The sequence below is a fragment of the Miniopterus schreibersii genome (assembly GCF_964146895.1).
Source record: "Miniopterus schreibersii genome assembly, chromosome: 18".
Taxonomy (NCBI): domain Eukaryota; kingdom Metazoa; phylum Chordata; class Mammalia; order Chiroptera; family Miniopteridae; genus Miniopterus; species Miniopterus schreibersii.
In genome coordinates, this window is record NC_138121.1 from 3,659,004 (window position 1) to 3,670,073 (window position 11,070).

Consider the following 11,070-nt stretch of genomic DNA (forward strand, 5'->3'; position numbering starts at 1 on the left):
GAGTCCTTTAGAAGGCGGGTTGTCTTCTGATCGTCCAATCCGGGAACCGTTCCCAGAGGACGTCGGCGGCCATGATTGTGCGGGGCGATAGATCACGTGGGCTGGGCGGGGGCTCTGCTGGGGCGGGGCTGTCCGTCCTCGGCCGCCATGTTTTTGAGGGATTGCTAACCTCTCTTGCGCACAGAGCCTAACGTGGGGGGAAGCGCCGTTTCCCCTCGAGCGACCGCAGACGGCAGGCACGTGGTGGCCCGTCCGCGGTATCGGACGCCTCCTAAGGGTTCCTGTAGTGCTGCCCCCGTCAGAGGGCATATCAGCCTGCACTGAGGCTGCCCGTGTCTCCCCCATTCCTGGTTGTGACTCTGCGGGGCCCAGGAAGCCTCAGAAAACAGGCATCGAATGAAAAATTGCACTCACTGAAAAACCAAGACTCCAACCCAAATCCGCCCACCAACAGACAGGCCTGACCAGAGCTGGTAGAAAAGGATGTTTATGTACAATTTCCTGGGCACGAGGGCTTTGCACAGAGCGGGGCCGGCGGGGCCGCAGCCAGTGCCGAGGGCTGGCGTTGCCTCCATCCCGGGGACAAAGTGACAGCGCCGGTGCCGCAGAGGAAGGGACCGGTCTCTAGCTGACTTCCTCCTAGTCCCGGCTCCGTGTCCTCAGGCAGGTGACTCCTCTCTCTGGGCCTCAGTGTCCTCTGTAAAATGGGGCGACAGATGCGTCTGTCTCACCGGGCTGTGAGAGGAGCCGTGGGCAGAGGAGGGGAGGCCGCAGGGTCCGGCCCTTCGCAGACTCGCCGCTGGAAACAGCTCCCGGCCCAGCCCGCGCCCGGGTGCTGGGGCCTCGCTGCCCCGGAGGCTCCTCGGCAGCGGTGGACACGCCGTAGGTCAGATCGGCGCCCTGGGCGGGGAGCCAAGGCCCCAGCCACGGTCCCAGCCGAGTGAACGGCGAGCCGGTGCACCTGAGTTTTACATTTTACCTAAATTGAACTTAACAGTGTGGTTATTGGGAGAGTGGTAACAGGTGGGCAGAGACCAGTCGGAAAGAAAACGACTCGATGTCCATTACTTCTCAAGAAAAATTGTAATAAAGGACTGTTGGGAAACGAATGCCGAAATGAAGTCATTACACTTAGAAACTGCCCTGACTGGGTGGCTCAGGTGGTTGGAGCGTCATCCCGTGCACCAGTCAGGGCACATGCCTAGGCTGCAGGTCCCACCCCCGGTGGGGCGAGTCCAGGAGGTGGCTGATCTCACAGGAGGTCTCCCTCTCCCCCCCCTTCCTCTCGCTCTAAGATGAATGAAAACATATCCTTGGGTGAGGATTAAAAAAATAATAAATTTAAAAAATGATCTTTGATTCAGTTACTGGAAAACTGTTTCAAACAGCTTCAGCAGGTGAATCTACTTTTGCTGCTGCTCATTTCATGAAATCTAAGTACAGATCAGGTATTTGGATTAAAATGTGGCATCTGAATTGAGATGTGCGGCGAAGGCAACATATCCACTGGGTTCTGCAGACTTGGTATGAAGAAAGGATGTAAAGTATACCGTTAATATACCGCTAATAGATTTTAAAAATATTGATTACATGTTGAAATAACATTTTGGATACACAGGGTGAAATAAAATATTTAAAGTAAACCATTTCTCCTTTTAAAAATATGGCTATTGGAAAACTTAAAATCCTGTGTGGCTTGTGTTCTATTTCCATTGAACAGTGTTGCTCTAAGGGCTTTGCACGTGTCACTTCTCTTTTCCTCTGGACAACTCTATGGTAGAAGGACTTTTATTAGTCTTTTGGAAGATAAGGAAACTGTAGCAGAAGAGTGACAGGCACAGAAGCCAGAACCAGATGCCCCAGAGTCAAATCTTGGCGGTGCCACTCACGAGCTGTGTGACTTTTGGGAGATTATTTACCTCTCTGTGCCTTGGTTTCAGCCTCTGTGAAATAATGGTACCAGCTTCTCAATTAAGTGAGTGAATTTGTGGAATACCTCAGCACAAGGCCTATGTCACTGAGGCACTATATGTGCAAGTGATTACTGAGAAATGTTTCTAGGTAGGTCCCTCTGGGCCCATCAGGAACCCCCTGGAGCCAGGCTCCTTCCTCTCTCCCAACCCTTCCTCCCTCTCAACTCCCTTTCCTGGCATTTGAGGCCTAGATTTTCCTGTCAAGTTTCTCAAACCCCCTCCCACACTGGCCCCAAGCTAGCCAGTCACTGGAACATCTTGAGCTTTTTCACACCTGGAGGGTGGTCCCCACCCTGTGCTCCAGGAGGCCACTCTCCCCTGGCTTCCAGACTCCTGCATCCAAACATCTCCCTGGGGGCTCCTCAAGCCCACAGGTCTCCTCTGGGCTCACTGTCTTTCCTTAATCTCCCTCTTCCCCCAGGCTCCCCGCTGTCTAGTCAGTCACTGGGCTGGACCCAGGGTCGTCTGTGCCATCCCCAAGCCTTTCAGGCTCCAGCCCTGTTCCTCCTGATCTCTGACTCTGCCCCTGCCTTTTCTCCAATCCCATAGTCCCTGCCTGGCTCAGCCCTTGTCCTCTCTCCCAGCCTCACCCAGCCTCCTCTTTGGACTCCAGTCTCTCTCTTCCAGTCTGTCCCCATCATGGCACCAGAGGGGACTTCCTGCACCCAGAGCTGACCCACCGCTCCCCTGCTCCCAGCCTTCCACACACGAAAAGTCCAGGGTCCTCAGTTTGGTGAAGACTCACTAAGATGAGTCAGTGCTCCTGGGGCCTGGAGGTGAGGCCACCCCTCAGCCCTCCCCAGCCCCTCTGCCCACCCTCTGGCTCACCTGCTCCCCAGGGCAGGGCATCCTCCGCCTACTCCTTCTCCAGTTCAGGCACCAGGCAGCCGCCAGCAGCATGAGCAGTATAAGGGCCCCGGGCAGCAGCAGGAGCAGCAGGGAGCCCCGAGAGGCAGGGAGGGCTGTGGCCCCCAAGGCCAGGGAACTCATCGAGGGCAGCGGGGTGGAGGAGCCTGAGGGGGGAGAGGAGCCTGGGTGACCAAGGAGAAGGGTCAGGCCAGGGAAAGGCCTGCCTGGTGCTGGCTGTGTGACCTCAGGTGGGCTGCTGGCCTCTCTGTGCCTGTCTCCTGATCTATAAAATGGGCACAATCATTATACCTACACCCTAAGGTTGTCACAAAAATTAAATGAGTGTATGTACAGAAAGAGCTTGGGACAGTGTCTGGCACACAGGAAGGTCACATGTTTTATAGCCGAACAAATGTTTATGTTTATTTGTGTTTTCCTCTTCTTCCCCTGATAGCCTGTGAGCTGCAAGTGGTGACAGGACTCTTATGTCTTATCTATCCCCAGAACCAACTACTAGTGCTCATTAAATAATACTATAATAATTTAATTTACAGAAGTTTCATACTGGAATGAACAAATAGATAATAAACAATGAAAGATACAATGTGAAGCTCTGACGGCTCTCAAGGCTCCGCACCATCTGGTCCGCTTCCTTCCCTCTGTACCCTCAACTCCCACTCTCTGCCCCTCGCTGGCTCCAGCCACAGAGGCCTCTGTATGCAGGTTTCTGCCTCAGGGCCTTTGCACTGGCTGTTCCCGTGTTCCCAACTTTCAGTGACTTTCCAACCAACCACTTTAGACCATGATTCCTGTTTTAATTGCCTGCATAGAGCTCCTTCCACGCAGATATTCTCCTGTTTATTTGATTGTTTGCATATTTATTGTCTGTCTCCTGGTCAGGGTGCCCCTCCACATATGCATGGACTTGGGGTCTTGTCTAGGTTGTGTGTCCAGTGCCAGACACCCAGGAGATGGTTAGTAAGACATGGTTGAGTAAATGAATAGTTATAAATGTAAATACAAATGACAAAGCTCAATATGAGTGAGAAAGATTGGAAATGTGGGGAGAAATTGAGAAAAACGTACCTAGAGTAAGAGTTTTGTTAAGTACTGCTTTCAGAACTTGACAGATCTAGTGGACAAAGTTTACAAGGACAGCGAGACTGGATAACATTGATAAGGTTGACAATATAAAAATCCTGAACAAGAGTGAATTTACCTTTTTAAAACAGCTATTAGAAAGTATACGCTAAAAGAAAAGAAAAAAGAGCCCTGTCCCGTGGCTCAGTGGTTGAGCTGTCCCTGTGCACAAGGAGGTCGATGGTTCGATTCTAGGTCAGGGCACATGCCTGGGTTGCTGGCTTGATCCCCAGTAGGGGGCGTTCAGGAGGCAGCTGATCAATCACTCTCTCATCACTGATGTTTCTATCTCTCTTTCCCTCTCTGAAATCAATTTTAAAAAAAAGAGACATCTTTTAAAAAAAAAGAAAGTACACACTTAAACAAGTGGCTCTCCACACATTGTACTTCTATGGCACAGGGCTGCCTTACAGAAACTGGCAGGGATTGTCATCCCTTCTCAGAGATGGGTAAACTGAGGACCAGAGAGGGGAATGAACTTGGGGGAACACGCCCAAAGTCACGCAGCCCATGGGAGTCGGTGGGGTCTGAGATGCCCTGTGCAGACGGGTGCAGGGCTGTGAGGGTGGAAGAGGAGGGGCCTGGGAGGGCTGGGAGCCTTTACCCGGCTGGCACTGCAGCTCCAGGCACCCAGAGAAATTCCAGCGGGTGATCCAGGGTTTCAAGGACACCAGCTGCTCGGAGATGTCCTGCAGGAGGTGGGAGATGTTGGTCTGGACGAAGCGAAGACAGCTAGGGAGGGGCTGGGGGCAGGGGAGGGAGACGTCACCACCATATCACCCCCTGCATCTCCTCAGGCCAAGGGCCTTCCCTGCCCAGCAATGCCCAGCAACCGGCCCTGCAAGGCCTGGGTGTCAGAGGGAGAGTTTGGACCCCTGCTCCCCCTGGTTGCTAGGGGGAAGCATCCTTAGCAACACCCAGCAACAGGGCCCAAGGAGGTCTGGGTCCAGGGGGCATTTAGATGCCCTCCTCCTGGTTGCTAGGGGAGAGAAACCCTTAACAACACCCTGCAACAGGGCCTAGGAAACTCCACGTTGGTGCTCTGGGCCCAGACCCCTCACCACCCTCCAGTGCTTGGAGGAACGTAATTCCCCAGTAACTCGCCCCAGCGAGACTGGGGTTCCAGCTCCACCTCCCTGGAGTTGCTCCAGAAAAGAAATCTCCAGTAAGGCCGAGTTGAGCTTCGTTTCCCATTTCCTAGGAAGGCATCTTGCTCCCTTCACTTGTCCCCAAGTTCAGGGCTGACCTGGAGGGCACATAAGGTGACAAAGTGTATCTCGGTGTCCACTGCCTCCAGCAGCTTTTCCATCTGGGACCCAGCCACAGTCTTGAGCTGCTCCATCCAGCGCTGGGCCAGGACGAGGCGCCAGAAGGCCCCGCAGAGCTTGTCCTGGGGAGAGACAACCAAGCTCTGGGTCCGAGGGCAGAAGGGCTGGGGCTCTGGACTCCTGGGTCTGAGAGGAGAGGGGCTGGGGGCCTGGGCACCTGAGTCTGTGGGAGGAGGGGCTGGGGGCAGGGGCTCCAGGGTCGCAGGGCAGGAAGGGTAGGGTCGGCAGAGTAGCCCCGTCGGGTGAGGAGTCGCTTTCCCACCCGCACCCCAGGCCCCTCCCATCTGTGACTCACGTCCTGCAAGTTGGAGGCGACAGTGACAGGGTAATCCTGAAGCAGGTAGTCAGACTGCGGGAGAAAACAGGTTCAGCTGGGCTGAAGGCGGGAGGAGAGAGACCCTGGGAGAGGGGGACAGGGCGCCACAGAGACAGAGACCCAGACGGGAACTGGGGCTCAGGGCCGGCCTGAGCCTCCGAGGGGCAGCAGAAGAGGTGGGGCGGGCGCTCACCAGCTTGCCGATGGCGTCTCGGAAAGTGGAGGAGATGGGGCTGTGGCGGAAGGAGCAGTCGGGGGTCCCACAGAGACCCGGGCTCAGCAGCAGCAGCAGCAGCAGCAGCAGGGAGATCTGTGGGGAACGGGACCTGTCGGGCTCCGCACCCCTCCCTAGGCTCTTCCCTTCTCCTTTCCCAGGGCTCAGTCCACTTCAGTTCCCGGCAGCGCCTCAATCTGGCCCACGGGTGCCCACCTCTGACCCTTTGTCCCTGTTTTTCTTTCCGTTTCTGTCCTATGCTGTCCAGGTTTCAGTCCCCTTTGCCCCAGCCCCCCAGCTTTGCCCAGTGACCTCGGTCTCTGCTCCCTCTGCCCACCTCTTCTCTGTGCACCTCTCTGCCCTTCTTTGCTCATCTCTCCCACTTCTCCTTCCATTAGGTCCCCTCTGCCCCATTTGTACCCACCTCCCTGTTTCCTCCCCTCACCCCGTCCATCTTCCACAGCTGTCCATCTCCCTGCACCCCATCCATCTCCCCTACTTCTGCCCATCTCCCTTCACCCCTGCCCATCTCCCTGCACCCGTCCATTTCCCTGCACCCCTGCCCATCTCCCTGCACCCCTGCCCATCTCCCTGCACCCCTGCCCATCTCCCTGCACCCCATCCATCTCCCCTACTTCTGCCCATCTCCCTTCACCCCTGCCCATCTCCCTGCACCCCTGTCCATCTCCCTGCACCCCTGTCCATTTCCCTGCACCCCTGCCCATCTCCCTGCACCCCTGCCCATCTCCCTGCACCTCTGTCCATCTCCCTTCACCCCTGCCCATCTCTCTGTACCCCTGCCCATCCCCCTGCCACTGTCCATCTCCCCTACTTCTGTCCATCCGCCTCCACCCCTGCCCGTCTCCTTCCACCTCACTGCACCTCCCCACCTGCCTGCCCATCATGACACTGCCCTCTTCCCCCGCCTTGTCGCCCAGTTATACGCACAGTTGGGCTCCAGGCTGGTGCCAACACTCTCATCTCCACCGGAGGCCCCTCATGCCTGTGGCCAGATCTTGGCAGGGACAGAAGAGCAGGTCTTGTGCTGACACGCCCCAGCCCGCTCCTCGCCCACCCCTTCACCTCCCCGCCCCTCCCCGGGCCCTCTGATGTGGCTGAGTTTCCGCCTCCTTCTCCCTCGGGTTTCCTGCACGCGCCCCAGTTACGATGAAAACTCCTCATCTCCCCTTCTAAGAACCCCGACGTCCGATCCCCGGAACCCTCCCCAGGCAGGGGCCCAGGAACCTGACCCCCACTCCTCCTCCCTCAGCCCCAGGAGGGGCACCCCAGCCCCGCCCCTCGGGGACCCAGAGCCCATTTCTCCTCCCGCACCAGGCAGGCCCCAGCTGGACATGGAAGGGGCCACGCCGGGTGACAGCCAGAGATCGAAAGTGAAAGAAAATTTTGGAGGGGGACAGTGAGTTGGGGTGGATCTGAGGCCAGGAGCGCCACCTGGTGGTGACAGGTGGCAGCTCAGCCGCGAGGGCGCTGGCCCAGGAGGGCTGAGGTGGGGTCAGTGGTCAGTTCTCCCTGGCAGGAAAGATGGAGTGAGGAGCTGGGGCAGGAACCCCGATCTGTCGCCACATAGCAGCAATGCACACAGGGCGAGGAGGAGGTCGCCCTGAGCTCTTCATCTCCTCCTTGAATTTTAGCACCCCCCCACCAGATGCTGAGGCCCAAAGCCTCGGTGTGGACTTTTGACTCTTGGCTTCTCACTGCCCACGTAGTCCAGTCCCTCAGCAACTTTGTTGGCTGTCACAATGTATCCAGAGTCCGTGCAATCACGTCTCAGCACCCCCGTGGCCATCACCTGGGGTCTGCTACCGTCTCCTACCTGAATACCACTGTGGCCTCCTCTCCTGGCCCCAGCCCTCACCACCCCCAAACCCCCACTGTTTGTTCCTCATATGCAGCCAGAGTTGCCTCCTGCCATTCAAATGGAAAGGCTAGGTCCTCACTGTGACACACACACACCTGTAAGATCTAGCCCAGTACCCTCTCTGCCTTGGCCTCCTCCCTGTGCCTGGGACAAGCACACTCCTGCCCCAGGGCCTTTGCACTGGCAGATCCCTCAGTCTGAATGTCCTCCCCCCAGATACCCGCATGGGTCATCCTCCATCTCATTCAGGCAAAGCCTTCCCTGATCACCCTTTTTCAAATTGTATCCCTGCTTTGCTCTTTCCCTTGTCACTCATCACCATCTGACATTGGGACGGCGGCTCCAGGACTCTGCTGGGTCTCCAGCACCTAGGACTGTACTTGAATCAGAGCAGGTGCTTAATCAATATTTGTTAAATAAATGAACAAGAACAAATGGATCCTGGCCTCTTTTCTTCATTATTGTTATATAAAAGAGAAGGTATCTGGCCTGGCCAGCAGGGCTGTGGCTGAGCGTTCACCCGTGAACCAGGAGATCACGGCTGATTCCCAGTTAGGGCACATGCCTGGGATGTTGGCTCGATCCCCAGTAGGGGGCGTGCAGGAGGCAGCTGATCAATGACTCTCATCATTGATGTTTCTCTTTCTCTCCCTCTCCCTTCCACTCTCTTTGAAATCAATAAAAAATATATATTTTTAAAAAAGAAAAAGAGAGAAGGCATCTGGCCCTGGCCCTGGCCAGGTAGCTCAGTTGGTTAGAACGTGGTCCTGACACGTCAAGGTTGTGGGTTCAATCCCCAGTCAGGGCGCATACAAGAATCAACCAATGAATGCATAAATAAGTAGGACAACAGATCAATGGTTTTTTCCTCTCTCTCCCCCCTCTCTCTAAAATTAAAAAGAGAAGGCATCTGGTCTTTCTGTTTCCTGGGAGACAACCTCTAAGGCCTCGGGAATCTCCCAGAGAAGTGATAGGAGTGTTACTCATGGGGGCCCCCTGCCCCCACCTGAGCTTATGCTAATGAATGACGGGAGGTGGGGGCCAATCACAGATGAGAGGGTTGGGGCTTTGAGAGCAGGGTATCAGCCTAACTTGCCAACCTCCCACCTCCAACCTGAGACAAAGGATCCATGTTGCTCTCCCACATCGATGTTTCTCTCTCTCTCCCTCCCTTCCTCCCTAAAATCAATTAAAAAAAAACAAGAGGTAAGTGTTGGTGAGGCGGGGGAGAAAAGGGGATCTCATGCACTGTTGGTGGGAATGTAAGTTGGTGCGGCCATTACAGAAAACAGTAAGGGGGTCCTCAAAAAATTCAAAACAGAACCACCTTATGACCCAGCGATTGATTCCACTTTTGGGTATTTACCCAAAGGAGATGAAATCAGTATCTTAAAGAGACACCTGCACTCCCACGGTGATTGGCAGCATTATTCACAAGGCCAAGACATGGGGACGACCTAAATGTCCACTGACAAATGACTGGATAAAGACGTGAAATACAGGCCTTGCGCAGTGGCAGTATTGTAACCATTGAGGTTTATCTGAGGTGTGATTATTGCTAATTGAGGGGGAAAAAAAAAAAAAAGCCTTACCTGGCTTGGCTCAGTGGTTAGAACGTCAGCCTGTGGACTGAAGGATCCCGGGTTCGATTCCGGCCAAGGGCACATACTTCGGTTGCAGGCTGGATCTCTGGCCCTGGTTCAGGTGTGTGTGGGAGGCAGCCAATTGACATGTCTCTTTCACATCAATATTTCTGTCCCTCTCTCACACACATACATACACACTTAGGGTGGGTAGGGTGCCTTCTCTGGGCCTCCACAGTGCCCTGAGCTTTATCTGTTATCATAGTATGTGATATCTTAGCTTATATCTGTGTGTCTTTCAACCAGAGCTGAGCCTACTTCGCTGCTCTCAGACCCTCTATGGCTCCCTAGTGCCCCTGGGACAAATTCCCAGCCCCTGCTGATAGCTCAGTGAAACCCATTTCAGACTTCTGACCTCCAGAATTGTAAGACCCCACACTTGAGTTGTTTTAGTTAAGCTGCTAACTTTGTAGTAATCTGTTATAGCTGCAACAGGAAGCTTATACACTTTCACCCACTAGAACATCAGCTCCATGAGGTCAGGTTGTCTTCTTCCTGTCTGTCTCCCCAGCACCTAAAGCAGTGCCTCCCTCACAGTAGTCACTCAGTTGATGTTTGTTGATTGGATGGCTGCATGGACCAGGAGTTCCCACCCCCTGGGCTCACATGATTGGTCAAGAAGTGGACACTGACCCAGGCTGGCCAATTAGATTTCCTCTCCTGGAGATGCTGAGGATCAGCAGTGGTTGGCGCTGGTGGTATATCACCTGCTGCAGTTGGCTTCAGCTGGTGAAAGCATCAGAATGAATAGCAAGGGCGCTGAGACAGCCTGTGGAATCTCGGAGGGAGTTGTCAAACCACAGATGGGAACTAGAGCCTTCCAGGGACTTTCCTCAACTCTCACATGCCTGTCTCTCTCCTGTCCAAACACCCAGATCCTGGGACCCGTAATCTACCCGGCCCAGCCTTAGTGAGATACTGACAGGAAGGTGCCCTTTCTCATTTGCTCCAAGGCCAAGATCAACCTCTAACTAACAGGTAGCACTCACTAAGCACAGCCTGTGTACTCTTCACTGAGTCAACCCAATAGGCTGTAACTATCAGTCCTGTTTTACAGATAAGGAAACAGGCTCAGAGTGGCCAAGAAGCTTTCCCAAAGTCATATGGCTACAAAGATTTGAATGAAGCAGATAGGCAGGTATACAAGTCCCGCGAGATCACGTGACCCACAGAAAGCACCTGCATTCAGGTTCTCAGCGCCTGGGTTCTCAGATATGTGTCTTGTCCTGTCTTCTCTAAGGTATCTCTGTAGCCTTCCAGAAAACTCCCTTTTATCCTAAGCTAGTGTGAGTAGGTTCTTTGCATCCAAAATAATTCTAAAACAGTGGTATGCTGGAGCGGCTCATGGGAGCTGTTAAAATTCAGGAATTCTGTCAGCCAGTTGTTCAATCACTTGGAACTTGGTGGAAGCATTTACACCACGGTAACTGGCACACGTTCCTCACCAGGCTCTTCATTCCCGAGAGCTCCTGTGTTTATTTTATACCAGCACACCACAGATTCCGAGAAATGCATAGGCAGAGAACGTCAAAGAATAGGAGCTGCCTGAAGAAGACCAGGAGAAACAAGAGGTCCTGCTGTCCTGGCCCAGGCTTCTCAGAGTCCCCTTTATCTGTTTCACAAACATTGTATTATACTGGAGCCAGCCCACTAGACTGCTGAATCACAGAACTAAAGTGACATCAATAAACCAAAAGTCACTGCTCATTCCCTCCCTCAGAAGCACAG

The 11,070-nt window shown here is 54.2% G+C and overlaps 1 protein-coding gene across 3 annotated transcripts; it reads right to left on the reverse strand.

Moving 5' to 3' along the window:
• Positions 1 to 417: 417 nt before the first annotated feature.
• On the reverse strand, positions 418 to 7,236 carry FLT3LG (fms related receptor tyrosine kinase 3 ligand). 3 transcript variants are annotated; one of them, XM_081120049.1, is made up of 8 exons: positions 7,153 to 7,236; positions 6,769 to 6,835; positions 5,800 to 5,916; positions 5,586 to 5,639; positions 5,209 to 5,352; positions 4,567 to 4,651; positions 2,802 to 2,986; positions 418 to 697 (listed from the first exon to the last, which is right to left on the reverse strand). In XM_081120049.1, the coding sequence occupies exons 2-8, from the start codon at positions 6,799 to 6,801 to the stop codon at positions 488 to 490; spliced, it is 828 nt and encodes a 275-aa protein (XP_080976175.1). In that variant the 5' UTR covers positions 6,802 to 6,835; positions 7,153 to 7,236; the 3' UTR covers positions 418 to 487. The 3 variants fall into 3 exon arrangements, with proteins under 3 accessions (XP_080976175.1, XP_080976174.1, XP_080976173.1); XM_081120048.1 differs by having other exon boundaries at positions 4,567 to 4,705; positions 7,153 to 7,216; XM_081120047.1 differs by lacking the exon at positions 7,153 to 7,236 and having other exon boundaries at positions 6,769 to 7,006.
• Positions 7,237 to 11,070: the final 3,834 nt, after the last annotated feature.

Bases quoted from the DNA above. Each gene is read 5' to 3' on its own strand.
- FLT3LG (XM_081120047.1), bottom strand. From the start codon at position 7,002: ATGAGGAGTTTTCATCGTAACTGGGGCGCGTGCAGGAAACCCGAGGGA. The intron at 5,353-5,585 runs GTGAGTCACAGA...GTCTCTCCCCAG, and splicing joins TCGCCTCCAACTTGCAGGAC to GACAAGCTCTGCGGGGCCTT. The intron at 4,652-5,208 runs GTCAGCCCTGAA...CACCTCCTGCAG, and splicing joins TCACCTTATGTGCCCTCCAG to GACATCTCCGAGCAGCTGGT.